A 19,897-nucleotide genomic window follows, 5' to 3' on the forward strand; every position below is an offset into this window, starting at 1 on the left:
GCTATATTTGAGTTCAGAAAAAAACATTATAAACATATCGGTATACATTTTTCTCAAATGTATTGTTTGCTGTGTTTTAAATTAGTAGTACTACTAGGTGCTGTAATACTAATTGCCAGTGTTACTTAGTCCTATTGTGGTTTTGTTTAGATACCAGGAAAGTAAATAATAACCAATAAGTAAATAAACATTAACTTTTCGTATTCTTCCAACTTGTGAGTGTGTAATTACTGTTACATGATGTCCCTTGGCGGGTGTGACAGCGTCCAGTCTTGGCTCTCTAAGGCCACCAGACCCGAGTCCCGCCCAGGCCTGGAGGGAGGGAAACTTCATCCCATCCCCGCCCCTCACAAGCCCCGCCCTATCGATAAACCCCAACCCCTTTGAAGGCCGGCACTTTTTTGGTACCGCCTCTGCAAGGTTCAGGCTCCTCCCCTCGTGGCCTAGATCGTGCAGTCTCCGAGGACTCACCTCTTCCGGTTTAGGTTGTCATCGTGACGCCCAGCCCACCTAGCATGGTCTTTTCCGGTCTTAGTCCGGCGTGGCAGAGCAGACAGGCCGCCTTAGCCCTGTCATGGTGGCGCCCTGCTTCTCCTTCTGGCCACAGCCTGTCATGGCGGCGCCCTGAGAAGCCACTTCCGGACCCAAACCCCTGCGTTGCCCTGGCTCTTCTTATTCCCTGCTGCCATGGCGGCTCCCAGGGTTTACCGGAAGTAAAACATCAGAAGCGAGCCGGTGTCTCTGCCCGGAAGCGAGCGCGGCGCTGGGAAAGATGGCGGCGGCGGTGGGCAATGCGGTGCCTTGCGGGGCTCGGCATTGCGGGGTCCGGCCCGCTGGGCAGCCCAAGCCCAAGCCGCAGCCGCGCACTGTCCTTGCCGCCGGGCCGGCGCTCATAGCGAGCGGCGACGAGCTGGTAGCCGCCGTGTGGCCGTACCGGCGGCTCGCGCTGCTGCGGCGCCTCACGGTGCTGCCATTCGCGGGACTGCTCTACCCAGCCTGGCTGGGCGCCGCGGCCGCCGGCTGCTGGGGCTGGGGCAGCAGCTGGGCGCAGATCCCCGAGGCCGCGCTGCTTGTGCTCGCCACCATCTGCCTCGCGCACGCGCTCACCGTCCTCTCGGGGCATTGGTCCGTGCACGCGCACTGCGCGCTCACCTGCACCCCGGTAAGTGTGTGCACACTAGCCTAACCCTTTGCACGGTCCGGCCTCAGCTCAGATCCCAGCCACAGCATTCGTGTCCGTCCCCAGCCCATCCTGGGCCTCCTCATCTGCTGGACTTAGGTCCCTGCCGGCGCCCTCCCACCCTTTTGTGCTGGCTAAATCCTGGCCCCGGTGCTGACTTGGCTGTGCGACCCTAGCGCAGATTACTTCCCTTCTCTGGAATTCCTCCCTGGTGTGGTCATACAGATCCTACAAGGTAATACCTGTAAAAAGATTAGCTCATGGCCCAGCAAATTTCACCGTTTGATAGCTCCCATACTAGCAGGTATTGGCTGTTTCTCCTGGAAACGGTCCTACCGGTCCTACCTTCTTCGTTGGGAGTCTCCTACCTTGCTTTTCAAACTGAGAGCCTAGACCTGCAGGGTGGGGTTTAGTTTGAGAACTGAGCTGGTCAGTGCTCAGAGCCCCCCAGCCCACGACAACTAAAATGAGCTTGAAATGCAGTTTATTGCAGTGTTTAAGAGGAGCAGGAGCTATTTGTGAACAAGTGACTTAGCTGCTTGGAGTCTCTTTGTGTCCATCTGCTAGGATGAGGGTGGTGAGGGCTGCCCTCAGAATACAATAGCCAGGTAGTGCATGTGACTTTTAGTTGAGACATCTGGATGAGTGAGGGCTGCCCTCAGCAATTGATAACAGTGACTGTGCCACTGCCCTCAGATGACACTGTCAGGTTTGGAGCCATGGGCGCTGAGATAGGCCTCCTCTCTGATCCCAGACATGTGTTTGCTAAGAGAAGAGAGAAAGGGAACAGCACTGAGGGCTACAAAAAGAGAGAGGACCTCCACCCATCTTTGATTCCAAATGTGGACTGAGTCCTCTTTCTCTTCTGAGAGAGGGAAGTCTCTCTGATCCCAGGACAGGGACTCAAAACTTCTGGGATTGGTGGCTTCAAGTCAGTAAGATGAAAGAGCCCAGAGAGGAATTAAAGAATGGAGGGGAGTTGGGAAGTGACATTTCCAAACTCCAGCTGCCTATTGGCCTGCAGCTAGAAAGTGTGACTATTAACTTCCTCTCCAGGGATAGAGAAGATGAGCTAAGCAGCTGTGGGGTTAGGACAGACAGATCTGGTTTTACATCAGAGATCTCAGATGGAGGTGCTTCTGCTCTCTGGGTTTCAATTTCCCCTTGTGTAAAGTGAGAACCTTAACAGCTTTCTCAGAGTTGCCATTGTAAGAAGAAACTGAGATGGCATCCACAGAGCACCTGCTGTGGGGCTGGTTCCGTGTAGTGCTTTGCACTTTACTTCTGTGGTGTTACCAGTGTTCGTAGTTCTGTCTTTTGTCATTATTTTCTGCCTGCTTTGGTGGCCCATGAACTCTTGGAGGGGTGGGGCCCTGTTTCTCAGGGTCAGTGCTGTGCTGGCAAAGAAAACATGGCAGCACAGGGTCTGGTGGAGCAGAGGTGGGATGGATGCAACTCACAGGATTGAGCGAGTACTCATTCAGTTCCATTCATTGCCTCCCATGTCTTAGGTGCTGGGGAAATAGCAAAGAACAAAACAGACAAAACCAGAGTTCCCATTGTGGCACAGTGGAAACTAATCCAGCTAGGAACCATGAGGTTGCAGGTTTGATCCCTGGCCTCGCTCAGTGGATTAGGGATCCGGCGTTGCTGTGGACTGTGGTGTAGGTCAGACATGGCTTGAATCCCAAGTTGCTGTGGCTGTGGCGTGGGCCAGCAGCTGTAGCTTTGATTAGATGCCCCCAACCTGGGAACCTCCATATGCCGCGTATGAGGCCCTAGAAAGCAAAAAAAAAAAAAAACAGACAAAACCCATTGCTTTCATGTCAGTGGGGGAGATAGAACTCAGCAGTCAATGCTAAAGAGGGAAAACCAAAGCAAGGATTTTGTGAGGGAACTTTAGATGGAGCATCCAGGGGTGGCTTCCTGAAAAGGTGACATTTGAGCAAAGGCCTGAAAATGGCTGTGTGACGGCACATTCTAGGCAGAGAAAACAGCATGTGTCCTTAGCTGAGACAAGGATGAGCCTCATCATCCCTGTCAGTTAAGGACACAACGAGAATAGTAATGGGGGTAGGGGGCAGAACAGGAGCGGCAGGCCAGGTGGGCTGTGACGAGGCTTGGCTTATGTGGATTGAGAATGTACGTCATGTCAGTCAGCATTCCGCCTGTTTGAGTTTGTCTTTGTCAGCAGAGCCAGGGCATTGGGTGCTGTTTGTGACCTTGGCTTTATAATATGGGTGGGACCAGAGAGGCACAGTAAAGTGCTATTCCTTGTCCCAGTAACAGATGAGGGAGTGGGCAGACCAGCACCCAAAAGCCCAGTGGCATTTTCCAGAAAACGTCCATGGAACTGCAGTGCCCACGAGCTCCCCAGTGGAGGCTCGTGGAGCAAGGGCTTAAGAAGAGCTCAACACGGAGTTCCCGTCATGGCTTAGCAGTAACAAACCCGACTAGTAACCATGAGGTTAAGTCCCTGGCCTTGCTCAGTAGGTTAAGGATCCGGCATTGCCATGAGCTGTGATATAAGTCACAGGCTCGGCTCAGATCTGGCGTGGCTGTAGCTGTGGCATAGGCCAGCAGCTGCAGCTCCAATTCAACCTCTAGCCTGGGAACTTCCTTATGCAGAGGGTGCAGCCCTAAAAAAAAAAAAAAAAAAACGGGGGCTCAACAGCAGCACTTTGCCTCTCACAGGAGTACGACCCCAGCAAAGCGACCTTCGTGAAGGTGGTGCCAACCCCCAACAATGGCTCCACTGAGCTCGTGGCCCTCCACCGAGATGAGGTAGGGACCACCTGCTGGGTACCCCCCTGGCAGGGGGCCTGGGTGGGACCCCCCAGGCACTGACATTCCTAGATCAGGGGCCTCTGCCACAGACACATCTTCTCCCACAGGGTGAAGATGGACAAGAGGTGCTATCCTTTGAATTCCAGAAGATCAAGTATTCTTATGATGCCCTGGAAAAGAAGCGTTTCCTCCCTGTGGCCTTTCCTGTGGGAAACGCCTTCTCATACTACCAGAGCAACAGAGGGTTCCAGGAGGACTCGGAGATCCGAGCAGCCGAGAAGAAATTTGGGAGCAACAAGTAAGTATCCAGGTCCCCATGCCTCACCCCTGTTGCGACAGGGCTGGGGCTCTACCTGTAGTCACAGCCTAGGTCCTTGTCCCAGCTAGTGACTCCTTTCGTATTTGTTTATGCCCTATGATTTGGAGGGGTCCATCTTTTCAAGAAAACATCCCAAGTGAATGTGGTGAGCAACCTTTGAGAAATGTGCCCTAGTCTAGTAATCCCCAAATTTACTTGCTGACAGGAATCTGCTGAAGAGCCCAAAGCTGGGAGCCCCTCCCTGTAGCACATGTACCTAGCCCGGGGCTGCTCATCCTTGTCTTGTTTTGGGGGGGCGGGGGGGGAACAACTCACCCTTTATTTTACTTACTTATTTATTTATTTGTCTTTTTAGGGCCGAACCCATGTCATATGGAGGCTCCCAGGCTAGGGGTTGAATAGGAGTTGTAGCCACTGGCCTACGCCAAAGCCACAGCAACACAGATCCGAGCTGCATCTGCGAGGTACACCACAGTTCACTACAGCACCAGATCCTTAACCCACTCAGTGAGGCCAGGGATCGAACCTGCATCCTCATGAATCCTAGTCAGATTCATTTCCCCTGAGCCACGACAGGAATTCTTATTTTAAATTCTTTCTATAAATGTAAATCCTAGCCGTTCTCCTCATACGTATTCCAGCACTTTATGAATGATGATAGAGGAGAAAAAAAAAATGCTGGTGATCAAAATAGCCCTTACTTGTATCAGGTAGAATCCAGATGCTCTGCGTGTGTTTTCTCCTTTAATCTTCACCAAAACCACCAGTGTTGCCACAAGGCTGGGAGGGGTCAGAGCTGTGCTTCAGGACCCCCATCCTGGTTACGGTGATAATTGTCCTCAACGCAAAAACCCTCAGAACCTCTAGGAAATTAATCTTTACCTAATTGTTTTTCAAAAATTACAAATATGTTACCACACTCAGCAATATAATAGCAAGATTTACAGGAAACATTTACTGATCCTCCCTTCCCCCACTCAGGTCAGCCGTGGTGCCAGCCTGGGATGTCCCCTCTTACACCATCCTTGCTTAAGCAAGAGCACCCTGTACAATCCAGGGCAGGGCTCAGTTGGTTTTTATCACAGTATGGCCGCCGTGTAGTTTCTTTCTCTCAAATCCCATGTCCCAAACATCCCTCCAGTTCTGTGGGGCAGAACAAGGATGGCCCTGGTTGACATGGCTGGTCCCCCAGCCATTTGGGGCCCCCACACACCCCTTCAATGCCCTGCTTAAATTCCTAGGCTTTTATTCAGGGAGTCTTTGGAAAATCTCAGCTCAGACTAGCTGGGGTTCTGGCACTATATTTCGGGCCCCAGGGGGCCCCTCAGCTCCCAGCTGCCAGGCCGTCTCTGTGCAGCTTCAGTCGGCCATTCCTTCTCCCCTCGCCTTGTTGCCCAACCAGATAATAGGTTCTTGCCTCTCACCAGCCCCACTCAGGGGCAGCTGCCTAAAGAGCCCAGTGCTTATTCAGAAGCTTTCTCTGGGTTCTGCAGAGCAGCGAGCTGCGGACAATCAGCATGTCTGCTCCCATGCCTCCCAGTCAAGGAGGGCCATGATTGAATGGAGCATCCAGGGTCTGGAAGCTCACTAGGGTTCTTATGTCCCCATAGGTCTTTGGTGCCCCCCAAGTAGAGGTGTCAGGGTGGGGCCTCCGACCTCCCATTGTGAACAGGATGTGGCCTCTGATCTCTTGCAGGGCTGAGATGGTGGTGCCTGACTTCTCAGAGCTGTTCAAGGAGAGAGCCACAGCACCCTTCTTTGTGTTCCAGGTAAAGCAGCAACACCGGCCCTTCTCCCCACCCTGTCCCTTGGGCCTTTCACAGCCAGAGCAACCTTTGTCCACTGCCAACGGCAAAAACCTCTCCCAGTCCTCGTGGTCAGAGCCCGTGGACAGAACACTGGCCCTCAGTGTACCATCTAGCCCTCCTCAGGCATTTCACCTGCATTCCCAGAAACAGACATGGCCCATGTCCTGCAGGTGTTCTGCGTGGGGCTCTGGTGTCTGGACGAGTACTGGTACTACAGCGTCTTCACACTCTCCATGCTGGTGGCCTTCGAGGCTTCTCTAGTGCAGCAGCAGATGCGGAACATGTCAGAGATCCGGAAGATGGGCAACAAGCCCCACATGATCCAGGTGTGGCCAGCAGGGAGATGGGCTGGATAGCAGGGTTCCTGCGGTCTTGGGGTGGGCACAGCACAGGTGCATTCCTAGAGCTGACTGCACCCTACCCCGTCTCAGGTCTACCGTAGCCGAAAGTGGAGGCCCATTGCCAGCGATGAGATTGTACCTGGGGACATCGTCTCAATTGGTGAGGCCCAGTCCTGCTCCATCCCAGTGGGAGCCCGCCTCAGGCTTCTGTCCAACCATTCTGCCCCTGACTTGCAGGCCGCTCCCCACAGGAGAACCTGGTGCCGTGTGATGTGCTGCTCTTGCGGGGCCGCTGCATCGTAGACGAGGCCATGCTCACTGGAGAGTCGGTCCCCCAGATGAAGGTGCTGGGTCCAGAGTGGGGAGTGGGTGGTCTTCGGTCTACTCAGCGCATCTATCCCATTCACTGAGGTGGAGATGGGCCAGGGAAGGGCTGGTGGTGAGGCCAGGATCCTGCCCAGGCTCAAATGGAGATGGGATGGACACCCACCCACCCCTAAGCCCAGGAGACTGGGGGAAGGCAAAGTGGGCACAGCATCCAGATGGAGCTGCTGGGTTTCCTGGCAGATCAGCACCCTTGACTAAGGGGAGCTAGATAGTGATAAGGAAAGGGAAGGGGATGAGAGGCCAAGTGGGGTGTCAGGCACCCTGGGATCTCAGGCTGAGATAGGCTAAGAGAAATGAGGCTGTGGATCTGGGGTGACGGGGTCAATGCTGCACATGATGATGGAAAAAGGACAAGGTGGGGCCCCTGCCCTTAGGTGAGGTACACCAGATGGGATGGGGAGCCCTGTGAGGGTCAGGCAGGCTCCTCCCAGCCCAGGGTCCAACTCTCCAGATGGGATAGAGAAGGAAGCTGAGGTGGGACTAGCCATCGACTTCACTGTCCTCCCCAGGAGCCCATTGAAGACCTCAGCCCCAACCGAATCCTGGACCTGCAGGCCGACTCCCGGCTCCATGTCATCTTTGGCGGCACCAAGGTGGTGCAGCATATCCCCCCACAGAAGGCCACCACGGGCCTGAAGCGTAGGTGCCTCGGGGATGTCTGGGGGTGACCTAGCCCCATCACCCCCACACCCCCAACATCTGCTTGGCTCTGAGGGAGCAGGATGAGCAGATATGAATTAACTCTAGCTCTGCCTTGTCTCCCCAGCGGTCGACAACGGGTGTGTGGCCTTCGTTCTGAGGACAGGATTCAACACGTCCCAGGTGTGGCATCTTGCTCAGCTCTGGGGAGGGTGGTCCCTGGGATGAATGGTGGACAGTTGAAATGGCAACTTTTTCAGACACTAGAACATCCACCCCCTAGGTTCACACTGAGAGCAGGTAGTGGGCCAGGGGCCAGAGTACAGAAACAAGCCTCAGCCCCGAACAGATCGTTTTCCCCGACTGAGGTTCTGGTGAGGCCTACAGACAGTAGACTGTTTATGATCCCACACACTTGGGGATCACAAAGTCTGAGCTATAAACTCTTCCCTAAAATGGTATGAGGACTCCTTGATAGAGATGGTGAATCAGATCTCCTTCAGGGAAATTCATCCCCTCCATCTCAGTCACTTCTGCCCCATCCCCCAGTCTTCAGCGACTGACTCCGTAACTCTGTGGCTGAGTTGCAGCTGCCCACACAGCTCTATGGTCCCTAGAACAGCTCTGTTGTCAGCTGTGGGGCTCACTTAGCCCAGGTAGGCACTCTCTGTCAGCAGAGAGAAAACCTGGCCTTGGTACTTTTAGGCAGAGAAGCCTGCCACCCTCCCAGGCAAGGCCTCTGTCCCTCCATTCCCCTAGGGCAAGCTGCTGCGCACAATCCTCTTTGGTGTCAAGAGGGTGACGGCAAATAATCTGGAGACCTTCATCTTCATCCTCTTCCTCCTGGTCTTTGCCATTGCAGCAGCCGCCTACGTGTGGATCGAAGGTAAGCACCACAACCCTCTTCCTTCCCCATCTGCTGGGCCCTGTGCCCGCAGCCCCCAGGCTGGCAGGCCCTGTGTTTACAGGTACCAAGGACCCCAGCCGGAACCGCTACAAGCTGTTTCTGGAATGCACACTGATTCTTACCTCCGTTGTGCCCCCCGAGCTACCCATTGAGCTATCTCTGGCCGTCAACACTTCCCTCATTGCTCTGGCCAAGCTCTGTGAGTCTCTGGGGCAGGGACAGGGTGCCATGTGGGCTGGAGCCTGGCAGGGCCCCTGACCCTGGCTCCCACCACCCAGACATGTACTGCACGGAGCCCTTCCGGATCCCCTTTGCCGGCAAGGTGGAGGTGTGCTGCTTCGACAAGACCGGGACCTTGACCAGTGACAGCCTGGTGGTGCGCGGGGTGGCCGGGCTCCGGTGAGCATGGGGAGTCTAAGCTGTGACATACCCACTAAGGGGCTTTCTGGGGGCTCAAGGGACAGACAGCTGCCCAGCCCAAGCCTTCAAGGTGAGAGCTTGTCACAGGCCCTACCACAGAAGCCCACTCCAGGAGACTCCCCAAGCAGTCCTCAGCGTGAGTGACAGTGACAAGTGGCTCATTGTGAGCCCACAGCAGCCATGTGCTCTGCTTCTGTGAGAAAGGCGCAGGTGGCATGGGGACCAAGACAACACCCTACACCCCCCCATTGTAGAGCGTGGGGCCCCATCCCTCATCCTGACTGGCAATTCCCAGGGGTCCCTCCACCTGCTCACCTCCACCCCGTAACCAGCCATTCCTCATCCTTGCAGGGATGGGAAGGAGGTGACCCCTGTGTCCAACATCCCCATAGAAACACACCGGGCTCTGGCCTCATGCCACTCCCTCATGCAGCTGGATGACGGCACTCTCGTGGGTGACCCCCTTGAGAAAGCCATGCTGACAGCCGTAGACTGGACGCTGACCAAAGGTGAGGAGCTGGAGCCTCAGGCATCCTGCCAGCTCTTAGGCCCCTGGGTAGGCAGGCTATGCCTCTCAGACACCTGTGTGTGCAACTTGGGCAGGCGGGTGGGCACAGGCTCACATCTGACCTGGGGTAGGGCCTCTACCCCTCATCTCCCAGCTCTGACCCCTCCCAGAGCCAGGAGTTCCCACAGTCCCTGGGTCTGGAGGTGGGGGTGGGGGGCAGAGTGGGGAAGGGCATGGAGGGGCTGGGCTGGGGCTTGGCTGCCTCTTTGGAGCGAAGGCCCTCAGGACTCGTGCTTATTTGTTTCCAGATGAGAAAGTATTCCCCCGAAGTATTAAAACTCAGGGGCTGAAAATTCACCAGCGCTTTCATTTTGCCAGTGCCCTAAAGCGAATGTCCGTGCTCGCCTCCTACGAGAAGCTTGGCTCCACTGATCTCTGCTACATCGCAGCCGTGAAGGGGGCCCCTGAAACCCTGCACTCCATGGTAAGCCAGCCCTGGCCCAGCGGGGGGAGCAGGGTGTGGGGCGGTCGGTGACATCCCCCTGCGTTCCCTGCAGTTCGCCCAGTGCCCACCTGACTACCACCACATTCACACGGAGATTTCCCGGGAAGGAGCCCGTGTCCTGGCGCTGGGGTACAAGGAACTGGGGCACCTCACCCACCAGCAGGTAAGGGCCCAATTCTCCCACCTGCCAGCCCCTTATCGACATCACCTTCTTTCCCCTATAGTGCCACCATGAGCAGGCCCAATTTCATCTTCCTCCTCAGCCTCTACCTTTGGAGGCCCCAAGTGGCACTCAATCCTTGGTTTCTTCTCTCCTACATGCCCCACACCCCAGGGGACCACATCCCACCTCAGAGCCTAAGACTGCTCCCTAGAGAGCACACCTCACACCCCCTTGGGGAACACCTGGAGGCACCTTGGATTCCCTGGCTCCAGCTCAGCTCCACCCCTGCACTGCCCAGTCACCGGGTCACTGCATGGTCCTGGGGGCATCTCCAGCCCTCAGTCACACCCCATGTCCCATCAGCTGTAGGCTCTGCTCCCACCTCCACTATCAGCCACTCCTTTATGGACTTCTACCTCAGCCCTCATCCAAGTAGCCCTTAATCTGCTTGCCCCCAGTGGCCATGAGGTCCTTCTGCAGTGCATACCAGGTGATGCCTCTGTGTTCAGAGCCCCAGTCAAGGCCCATTCCTTCCTGAGCCTGGTCACAGATCCCCCTCAGAGCCATCCTACTCTATACCACCCCATGGCCCCCTCTGCCCCATTCCCCTGCCTTCATCTCTCTCACAGTACTCAGTGTTCTGATCTCTGATTTTCTTTTTTTTTTCTAGTTTTCTTATTATAGTTGATTTAAATTGTTCTGTCAATTTCTGTTGTACAGCATAGTGATAAATCTATATATACTCTTTTTCTCACTATCTTTTTTCATGTTCTATCATGATTAGATATAGTTCCCTGTACTATACAGCAGGACCTCATTGCTTATCTGTTCTAAGTGTGATAATTGGCATCTGTTAACCCCAAACTTCCAGTCCATCCCCCTCCCCCTTGGCAACTACAAGTCTGCCATCCATGTCTGCGAGTCTGTTTCTGTTCTGTAGATAGGCTTATTTCTGCCATGTTTTAGATTCCACATATAAGTGATATCATATGGTATCTGTCTTTTTCTGACTTACTCTACTTAGTATGAGAATCTCTAGTTGCACTCATGTTGCTGCAAATGGCATGATTTTGTTCTTTTTTATGGCTTAGCAGTATTCATCTATCAATGGATGTTTAGATTGTTTTTTATGTCTTGATTTTTATGAATAGTGCTGCAGTGAACATAGGGGTGCATTTATCTAACCTTTTTCCCCGCCTTTTTTTTTTTTTTTTTTTTTTTCTTTTTAGGGCTGCACCTGCAGGATATGGAGGCTCCTGGGCTGGGGGTCAAATCAGAACTGCAGCTGCCAGCCTACACCACAACTCCAGCAACACCAGATCCTAAACCCACTGAGCGAGGCCAAGGATGGAACCTGCATCCTTGTGGATGCTAGTCAGGTTCATTACCACTGAGTCATAATGGGAACTCCCCAAATGAAAGTTTTGCTTGGATATATGCCCAGGAGTGGGATTGCTGGATCATATGGTAGTTCTATATTTAGTTTTCTGAGGAACCTCCATGCTGTTTTACATAGTGGTTGTACCAGTTTGCATTCCTACCAACAGCATGGGAGGGTTCCCTTTTCTCCCTACCTTTTCCAGCACTTTTTATTTGTAGATTTATTAAGGGTAGTTATTCTGACCAGTATGAAGTGATACCTCACTGTAGTTTTGATTTGCATTTCTGTAATAATTAGTGATGTTGAGCATTTTTTCATGTACCTGTTGGCCATCCTTATGTCTTTGAAGAAATATCTGTTTAGGTCTTCTGCCCATTTTTCCATTGGGTCTTTTGTTTTTTTGCTGTTGGGTTGTATGAGTCATTTGTATATTTTGAAGATTAAGCCCTTGTCAGTTATATCATTTACAACTCTTTTTTTCCCATTCCTTTTCGTTTTTTGATTTCTATGATTTTCTTTGTTACGTGTCTCCTCCAATAGAAGGCAAGCCCCATGAGGGCAGAGATTTTTCGGGTTTTGGTAGGAGGTAAAGAGGGTGCTCTCATGCTTGGTGGTTTCAAAGGAGAGCCCCAACTTTCCTGTCCTAGAAGCTGGGTCACAGGGGATTTGTGCCCCACTGTTGTCCACACTAGGGAGTAGAGGCACCATTGATCGGCCAGGACCACCCAGCCACTGCTGAGTGCCTCTGCCACCAGGGTTTCTATCACCCTCTCCACACCTCTCACCTCTGACCCTCGAAGGTCCCTTCTGCAAGGATGGGGCCTTTGACCTCCCCACCCACAGCATGTTTATAGAGCTTGGGAAATGAGGGAGGGGAGGGACAGGTTATGAAGGCACTGCTATGTCCGTCCGTAGGCCCGGGAAGTCAAGCGAGAAGCCCTAGAGTGCAACCTCAAGTTCGTCGGCTTCATCGTGGTCTCCTGCCCACTCAAGGCTGACTCCAAGGCTGTGATCCGTGAGATCCAGAATGCCTCCCATCGGGTACAGCCCTAGACCCCTCCCCACCAGGCCCCATGGGTGGGCAGTCTTGGCTACTCCTTACACAGAGGGGGATATGTCAGTAGAGGACAGTTCCATCTTCAGTGGGGTACTCAAGAGTGGGTATCCAAGTCTTGGAAGCAAAGATCCCATGGATTTTGGTCAAGTTCCACCATGGCTTGGGCACTCAAGCTATCCCGGCCTGAGGATGCTCTGGGACCCCACCTGTGCCACTTTCCTCACATCACTTCCCCAGGCCTCCCGCATCCCTGGGAGATGAGGGCTATTCCCCTGTTCCACCCCATCTTAGAAAACAGTTGAGGCTGGTTTGAAGGATGTGGAGACAATATCCAGACAAACCATGTCCCAGTGGCTTTGCTCTTTCAGTTCTGGTGGTTTGTGTTTCCCGGTTTGGGACTCAGGATAGAGTTTAGGGTGTGAGAGGTGGGCCAGCAGTGTCAGGATAGTGACTTCATCAGTCCTCACCTGGCCCTCAGCAGTCAGGGTCACCTTCCCATCACAAGGCTGTGAGCCAAGAAGCTAGAGCGTATTGCCATACCCATCCCCAACTCCCTGCCAAAAGTATCTACCAAGTCAAGAGGGTCCACACCAAGGTCTGGTTCTTAGTTTTCATTGCCAGGGAAAGCTATGGGTATTCTCAGAAAGATGCATATACATGTATCATTTGCAGAAAACACAACTAGATAGGGCAGATTATGGCCCCTGGAAGCCCAGTCCCTATTAGGGGGCCAAGACCTCCCTCTATGGCCTTTCTTAGAGGAGACTTGGCCCCCAGGTCTCCAGGTTGGAGTTCTGACCCACTGAGCCCTATTCCACTGAGCCTGCACCCTTTTCCCAGGTGGTCATGATCACAGGTGACAACCCGCTCACTGCCTGCCACGTGGCTCAGGAACTACACTTCATTGAAAAGGCTCACACACTGATCCTGCAGCCTCCCACAGAGAAAGGTAAGGCCCCATGTGATCATGGGCTCTGGGGTCCCTGAGTCTAAGAACAGCTCCTGTTTCGTGGCTCACCTCTGTGCCAGGCCTGAGTGAACACACCCAGTATCATCCAGTACCTGGGACATAGGCCTATGGATCACAGCCCTGCCCATGCACACGCTTGGACTCCACACTCCACCCAAGCAGCAGCATGGGGACAGTCACTGGTTCCAGGACCAGAAACGATTTATAATCTTAAGGTGATTGGTTGTAGTCACACCAGCCCTCGTTTCATATCCTCTCACCCACCTTAGGCCTGACTGGCTGCGTGTGCATGACCACTGCTCCCCTCCTGAGCACAAGGACTGCTGGTACTTATGTTTGGCATGGCCAGACCAGAGGCAGAGGGCTCGGATTGCATTACCACGTTGGTCCCTTTGCCCCACACGAGAGGGCTTGCCATCCCCACACCACATAGGAGGAAGCCAGCCAAGCCAGCTATTGGGGCCCCTGCATTACAGACCAGGAAACAGAGAGTGAACCCATCCACCAGGATCACTTAGAGACACTGCACTGTGACTAAGGCTATGAACTCAAATGTCCTGATTCCTGAGCTCATGGTCTCGGGCCTCTCCTGAGTAACCAAACTGGTTGCAAGTAGTACCTTAGAATCACCCCAATCAAGGGGCAAATCCAGCCCCAGCACCACTGACTGGTAAAGTGGATTCTGTCGGGTGCAGGGCCTGGCTTGGAAGCAGCATGCACCATTTGATCCTAGGTCTCTGTCCCAGTCCCAGGCACTAAGCTCTTCCAGAGCCTGGGGATTGTTGGCGGGTAAACCAGAGGTGGCTGCCAAGACTATTGACTGGCAAGCGAAGCTGCTCTAACAAAACAGCCACAACAAAAGCCAGGTGGAAACTGCCTTCCCTCCAGGCTGAGACAGCTCAGAGCAAGCTGTCCAGTGCACAGGGGGCTGATGGGCTGCCCTCAGCTGTCCTCAGCGCTCAGCATCCACACCAGCAGCTAGGAGGGAGAAGTAGATGGAAAGCAGTATCTGGCCTGAGGAGGTGACTTGGGGTGCCCGGGCTCTGGGAAAGCAGAGTTTTAGGCAGGCCCCCAGGGGTGGGGGATTTTCAGGTGAGGAATTGGGGGGAGCAAGGCTGCTTCTGAGATCAGGCCTCCTGGGTTCGAATCTGGCCCTGCCACATGGTCATAGGCCAGTAGGGTAGGCTCTGGCTTTTCAGATCCTTTGTCTGTATTAGAGGGTTCTGTAGATGATCTCTGTGAGGTGCCCAGGGCCTGGGGTATAGTTTAATAAAGACCTGGATTGGGAGGAATAAGGGGGGGGCAGCCAAGAAGATATTTCAGAAAGGAGGACTAGGACACACATGTGGGGTCCCAGTGAGGGCGTCTACCTGAGCAGCTGAGCCCCCATCCCTGACCCTGGGCGTTGGCCCTGCAGGTCAACCATGTGAGTGGCGCTCCATCGATGGCAGTATCATACTACCCCTGGCCCCAGGCTCCCCGAAGGCACTGGCCCTGGAGCATGCGCTGTGCCTCACGGGTGATGGCCTGGCCCACCTACAGGCCGAGGACCCACAGCTGCTGCTTCGCCTCATCCCCTATGTGCGAGTGTTCGCCCGAGTGGCCCCCAAACAGAAGGTAGGTGCAGGGGGTGGCAGAGGGCAGGTGGGGCCCTGGGAACAGCACACAGCCCTCATTTGGCCTATCTCTGCCCGAATAGGAGTTTGTGATCACCAGCCTAAAGGAGCTGGGCTACGTGACCCTCATGTGTGGGGATGGCACCAATGATGTGGGTGCCCTGAAGCACGCAGACGTGGGTGAGCCACTGAGCCTTGGGAGTGGTGACTGCCAACACCAGCTTGGCATCAGGGACACATCACCAAGCAAGTTCTGTGAGGAGGCAGTAGTGAGGGGATGGAGCAGGGGGCTGGTGGGATTGAGGATCTGAAGGCCAGGAAGGGATATAAATGTCTAAGGACCAGTGTGGCGGGGGCCACCAGGACCTCTGGGAGAATGGGGAGCCCTTTTTTGGAGAAATCAGTTGGCTTTGATCTACCTAGTGTTAAATGCTTTATTTGGGTTTGGGGGTTTTGTCATCATTTTTTCTAAGTAGTTTGTATAAAGTAAGATAGACAATCTCTGAGGCGCTCCTTCAGGTGGGTGGTCTGGTGAAATGTGTTTTGGCCCTGCACCAGCTCTGCAAGGGGCATGCAGCGGATAAGGGCCGCACCTGCGGCATGGAGGTTCCCCAGCTAGGAGTCTAATCAGAGCTTCAGCTGCCAGCCTACACCACATCCAGCATTGCTGCTGGATCCTTAACCCACCAAGCGAGGCCAGGGATTGAACCCGTGTCCTCATGGATGCTAGTCATGTTCGTTAACTGCTGAGCCACAATGGGAACTCCTCCTCTGGCTTCTGACATACAGTCTCCTACCAGGTGTGGCACTCCTGGCCAATGCCCCCGAGAGGGTCATCGAACGGCGGCGACGGCCCAGGGACAGCCCCATCTTGAGCAACAGTGGAGTCAGGACCACCTCCAGGGCAGCCAAGCAGAGGTCGGGGCTCCCACCCCCAGAGGAGCAGCTGGCCTCCCAGCGGGTGAGTCTCAGAAGTGGGGCACCAGTGCCCCCTTATGGTCAGGTCTCACCCCCTGCTGCCTACCTCACAGGACCGCCTGAGCCAGGTGCTGCGGGACCTTGAGGATGAGAGCACACCCATCGTGAAGCTGGGAGATGCCAGCATCGCTGCGCCCTTCACCTCCAAGCTCTCTTCCATCCAGTGCAGTGAGTCCTGCCGTTGTCTTCTCCCCCTGCCCCATCTCTTGGCCCCTCCTGCCTGGCACCTATACTCACACATGCCTTCCCCCACAGTTTGCCACGTGATCAAGCAGGGCCGATGCACACTGGTAACTACACTGCAGATGTTCAAGATCCTGGCGCTCAATGCCCTAATCCTGGCTTACAGCCAGAGTGTCCTCTACCTGGAGGGTGTCAAGTTCAGCGACTTCCAGGCCACGCTGCAGGGGCTGCTGCTGGCTGGCTGTTTCCTCTTCATCTCCCGCTCTAAGGTGGGCTTCGCTCCCTGATCAAAGCAGAGGCTCCCACTCCAGCCCAAGGGTGCCATCTGCTTCTCCAAGCCAGGGTCTTTGCCCCAGAAGTGCTGAGAGGTTTCTCAGGTGGATAGTTGGTGATGCTTGGGCTGTCCAGGGGCAGGCTGTTATAGGTGCCACCATGCATCGGCTGTTTATGCTCACAGCAGCCCCTGGGGTAGGAACTATCACCCTCAAGTTAAAGGTGAGGATCAGGAGGCAGGGCAGGTGCCCACTGAGGCTCTTCGCAGTACCACAGCTCAGACCCAGCACTGTCCATAGGCTGGGGTCTCAGGTGGGCCACACAAGTAGGGAAAACAAAGATGGGATGATTGTCAAAACCACTCAGAAAATAAGCAACACAGAGAAAAAATACCGTGGGTCACACGGGCTGTGGGGGATGGCCTCAGGGTCAGTCAGGGAAGGGTGTGTGATGCTGACATTCTGGCCAACAGAAAAAGAGAACTAGCCAGGAATTTTAGGTAGAAAGGCTGCAGATGGTCACAGGCTGATACGAGGAAGCCCCGGTGGCCAAAAGGAGTGGGAGGTGATCGGTGTTGATGCATCCCCCATGCACAGCAGGGAGGGCTTTAAGTTTCTTCTAGAGCAGAGGCAGGGTGGATCTTAAGACCCCTATGGCACTTACACAAGAGCGTAGCCATTGAGTGAGGCTGGGGGGGCAAGCAGGGCTCTGGTGACTCTTGCCGAACCATGACCCCCAGAATTTGGTGACCACTCTGCACGAGGCCTGCCAGGAAGCAGGGTAGGCAGGTGACCCCAGAGTGAGCCTGGGTCCTGACCCCCACCCTGCCTCTGCAGCCCCTCAAGACCCTCTCCCGAGAGCGACCCCTGCCCAACATCTTCAACCTGTACACCATCCTCACAGTCATGCTCCAGTTCTGCGTGCACTTCGTGAGTCTCGTGTACCTGTACAGCGAGGCCCAGGCTCGGAGCCCTGAGAAGTGAGTCCTGGCCCAGCCTAAGTGTATACAAGGTGCCCCCAAAGGAGGCAGCATCTCACGGGGGGGTGGGGGGGTGCAGATTTGGGGTGGGTGCTGGCAGAAGGAACACATGCAGGCGTAAGGCTAGGGTGACCAGGGCCAGGCCAGCAGAGTCCACCAGGCAGAGCCCTGGCTCTTTGCGAGGGCAGCAGGAGTCATAGAGGGACCCCAACCCCCATGTGTCGCTGCAGGCAGGAGCAATTTGTGGACCTATACAAAGAATTTGAGCCAAGCCTAGTCAACAGCACAGTATACATCATGGCCATGGCCATGCAGATGGCCACCTTCGCCATCAACTACAAGGTGAGGCCCAGCCCCTGCCCAAGTACACCCTGCCTACCCTCTGGGCCCCCACAACACGCAGCAGTCCATCCATCTGTGCCCACAGGGTCCACCCTTCATGGAGAGCCTGCCTGAAAACAGGCCCTTGGTGTGGAGCCTAGCCGTGTCACTCCTCGCCATCGTGGGCCTGCTCCTTGGCTCTTCACCTGACTTCAACAGCCAGTTTGGACTCGTGGATATCCCTGTGGAGGTGAGTGGCCCCATAGACATGGTCCTGAGACTTGACCTGGACCTGTCTGCAGGCCCCCAACTCACCAGCACTCCCTGCCCTGCAGTTCAAGTTGGTCATCGCCCAGGTCCTACTCCTGGACTTCTGCTTGGCTCTCCTGGCTGACCGCGTCCTGCAGTTCTTCCTGGGGACCCCAAAGCTGAAAGTGCCTTCCTGAGATGGCGGTGCTGGCACCTGCTGCCCACCCTGCTGCCACTGGGCAGGAGCCCCACAAGGGCCCCAGGAGGGAACACTGCCCCACCCTGGCCAAGGTGAGGATGACCTGGCCTCACCTATCAAGACTGAGCTGGGACACCCCCCCCCACTCCCCCCCCAACGGCCGTCTGAGGGCCTGGCTGGCAGAACGAGCCCCAGACCAGCACCTTTGGTAAATAAAGCAGCATCCATGATTTTAAGAACCCCTGTCTCCACCTCTGTCTGCACCACAGAAAAGGTCATCAGGGGCTGTGTGGTCCTCAAGGGAGATCCTGGCACCCTCCCTCCCCATGGGCTGTGTGAGATTCAAACCTCCCTCTGCAACACATCCAGCTCTTAGGCCAAGCTCAGAGCCCAGCGAGCTCTGCATATTTTCCAGTTTCACAAGCTCCCCTGTGTTTCTGTGGTCTCTCAGCTTCACATTTTGACGCCTCCGGCACTGAGGGGAGGAGTCTTAGGGTCAGTGACGTTTTTCTCTTCTCAATAATATGCAAAATGACAGCAAGCCTTCCTCTCATTTCGTCTTGGATATGGAGTTCAATCCAAATCATTACAAATGCTGACTCAGGTCATATTCGTTGGGGTTCTCTGCCACACAGGTGTCATCACCACGACATGTCATGTCACAACCAGCCTGGCTCTAGTACTGACACTGTCCTTCCTTTCAAAAGGTCCTCATTCACTGCAATTTAGGAATTGTGGAGTAGGTAGCATGAAAGCAGAGTCATAGTCAGAGATTTCTTGCCTTCAAGACAGCCAAAAACTTCAAAATTTTTTATTTGCAGCCAGAAAATCCAGAGTGTGGAGTGTGGGTGCATTTTTAGAATTTCGACAAGCTACATGTGATGATCTCAGGCCAAACCCAGGCCCAGACTTCTCTGCAACCTCCCCTCTCCACCAGTGCTCACTGAGGAGCTCTCCCTCCACCCTTTCCTGCCCTTGTCCCTTGGTCATCCTCAGCACCCTACCTCTGACTGGCCTCTACATCAGGAGGAGTGTGGCCCACTTCCCAGAGAAGGCCCTAGGAGCCAAAGTGGGAGAGGGGGAGGGACCAGCCTTCAAGGCTGGCCAAGATGTCAGAAGGGATAGGGGTGCCAGACCCCAACTCAGATGAGGGACTTGCCTGAGGCAGTTTGATACCACCAGAAGGGGAGCATTCTGAACTTAGAATTTGCAGGGGATGGTACTTGGTGGGGGTGCGGTGCTCAGGGCAAGGGTCCCTGTGTCCTCCATGCCTGAGAGGAGATTGGGGTGCTCTGGGCTCGTGGCAACTGGGTGCTCAAAAGCCTAATCAAGCACTAAGCATTACGGGGGGTCCCGCAGTAGTGTCTCCAGCCTTGGCATGTTAGGGAACCTCAAATTCAGCCATAATCCGGCAGGACAGCAAGACTCCACCAGGTGACTCTCATTGCTGTGTTCACAGGTCCAAGAGACCCCTGGGCAGGAGCATCACTGGTTCATAGAAAGTGAAAGGTTCCGGGCAGGGTCTTCCAGCCAGGCAGACTCTACGGGCTCACAGCAAGAGGAATGTGCTGGGGTTTCCCTCGCAAAGATCTGAGGAGAGGAACCTCATGGCCGCGGATAGTCATTTCACCCGGTCGCATCCCCTGCCGCTCAGGCAGGGGGCGCGGTCGGCTCTTCCTTGCCTAGGGAGCGGGGCCGAACCAGTAGAGGCGTGGTCGGGGCGGGAC

At 54.7% G+C, this 19,897-nt stretch overlaps 1 protein-coding gene across 2 annotated transcripts; it reads left to right on the top strand.

The window, feature by feature from the left end:
• The first annotated feature begins 612 nt into the window (after nucleotides 1–612).
• Nucleotides 613–18,409, top strand: ATP13A1 (ATPase 13A1). Of its 2 annotated transcripts, none has more exons than XM_047776423.1 (26): nucleotides 613–1,162; nucleotides 3,875–3,964; nucleotides 4,075–4,265; nucleotides 5,983–6,055; nucleotides 6,265–6,420; nucleotides 6,526–6,595; nucleotides 6,673–6,779; nucleotides 7,332–7,461; nucleotides 7,589–7,644; nucleotides 8,221–8,347; nucleotides 8,430–8,567; nucleotides 8,647–8,767; nucleotides 9,140–9,297; nucleotides 9,605–9,780; nucleotides 9,854–9,964; nucleotides 12,261–12,386; nucleotides 13,243–13,351; nucleotides 14,790–14,989; nucleotides 15,072–15,234; nucleotides 15,789–15,949; nucleotides 16,020–16,134; nucleotides 16,222–16,418; nucleotides 17,259–17,401; nucleotides 17,632–17,743; nucleotides 17,829–17,972; nucleotides 18,058–18,409. In XM_047776423.1, exons 1-26 carry the CDS (start codon nucleotides 773–775, stop codon nucleotides 18,166–18,168), a joined length of 3,675 nt encoding a protein of 1,224 aa, XP_047632379.1. In that variant the 5' UTR covers nucleotides 613–772; the 3' UTR covers nucleotides 18,169–18,409. The 2 variants fall into 2 exon arrangements, with proteins under 2 accessions (XP_047632379.1, XP_047632380.1); XM_047776424.1 differs by having other exon boundaries at nucleotides 701–1,162; nucleotides 15,072–15,168.
• The last annotated feature ends 1,488 nt before the right edge of the window (nucleotides 18,410–19,897 follow it).

Source organism: Phacochoerus africanus, chromosome 4 (genome assembly GCF_016906955.1).
Source record: "Phacochoerus africanus isolate WHEZ1 chromosome 4, ROS_Pafr_v1, whole genome shotgun sequence".
In the NCBI taxonomy this organism is placed as follows: Eukaryota; Metazoa; Chordata; class Mammalia; order Artiodactyla; family Suidae; genus Phacochoerus; species Phacochoerus africanus.

Excerpts from the sequence above, each read along its gene's own strand:
- ATP13A1 (XM_047776423.1), top strand. The coding sequence starts at position 773 with ATGGCGGCGGCGGTGGGCAATGCGGTGCCTTGCGGGGCTCGGCATTGC. Across the intron at positions 6,421-6,525 it reads ACAAGCCCCACATGATCCAG|GTCTACCGTAGCCGAAAGTG; the intron begins GTGTGGCCAGCA and ends ACCCCGTCTCAG. Across the intron at positions 8,768-9,139 it reads CGCGGGGTGGCCGGGCTCCG|GGATGGGAAGGAGGTGACCC; the intron begins GTGAGCATGGGG and ends TCATCCTTGCAG.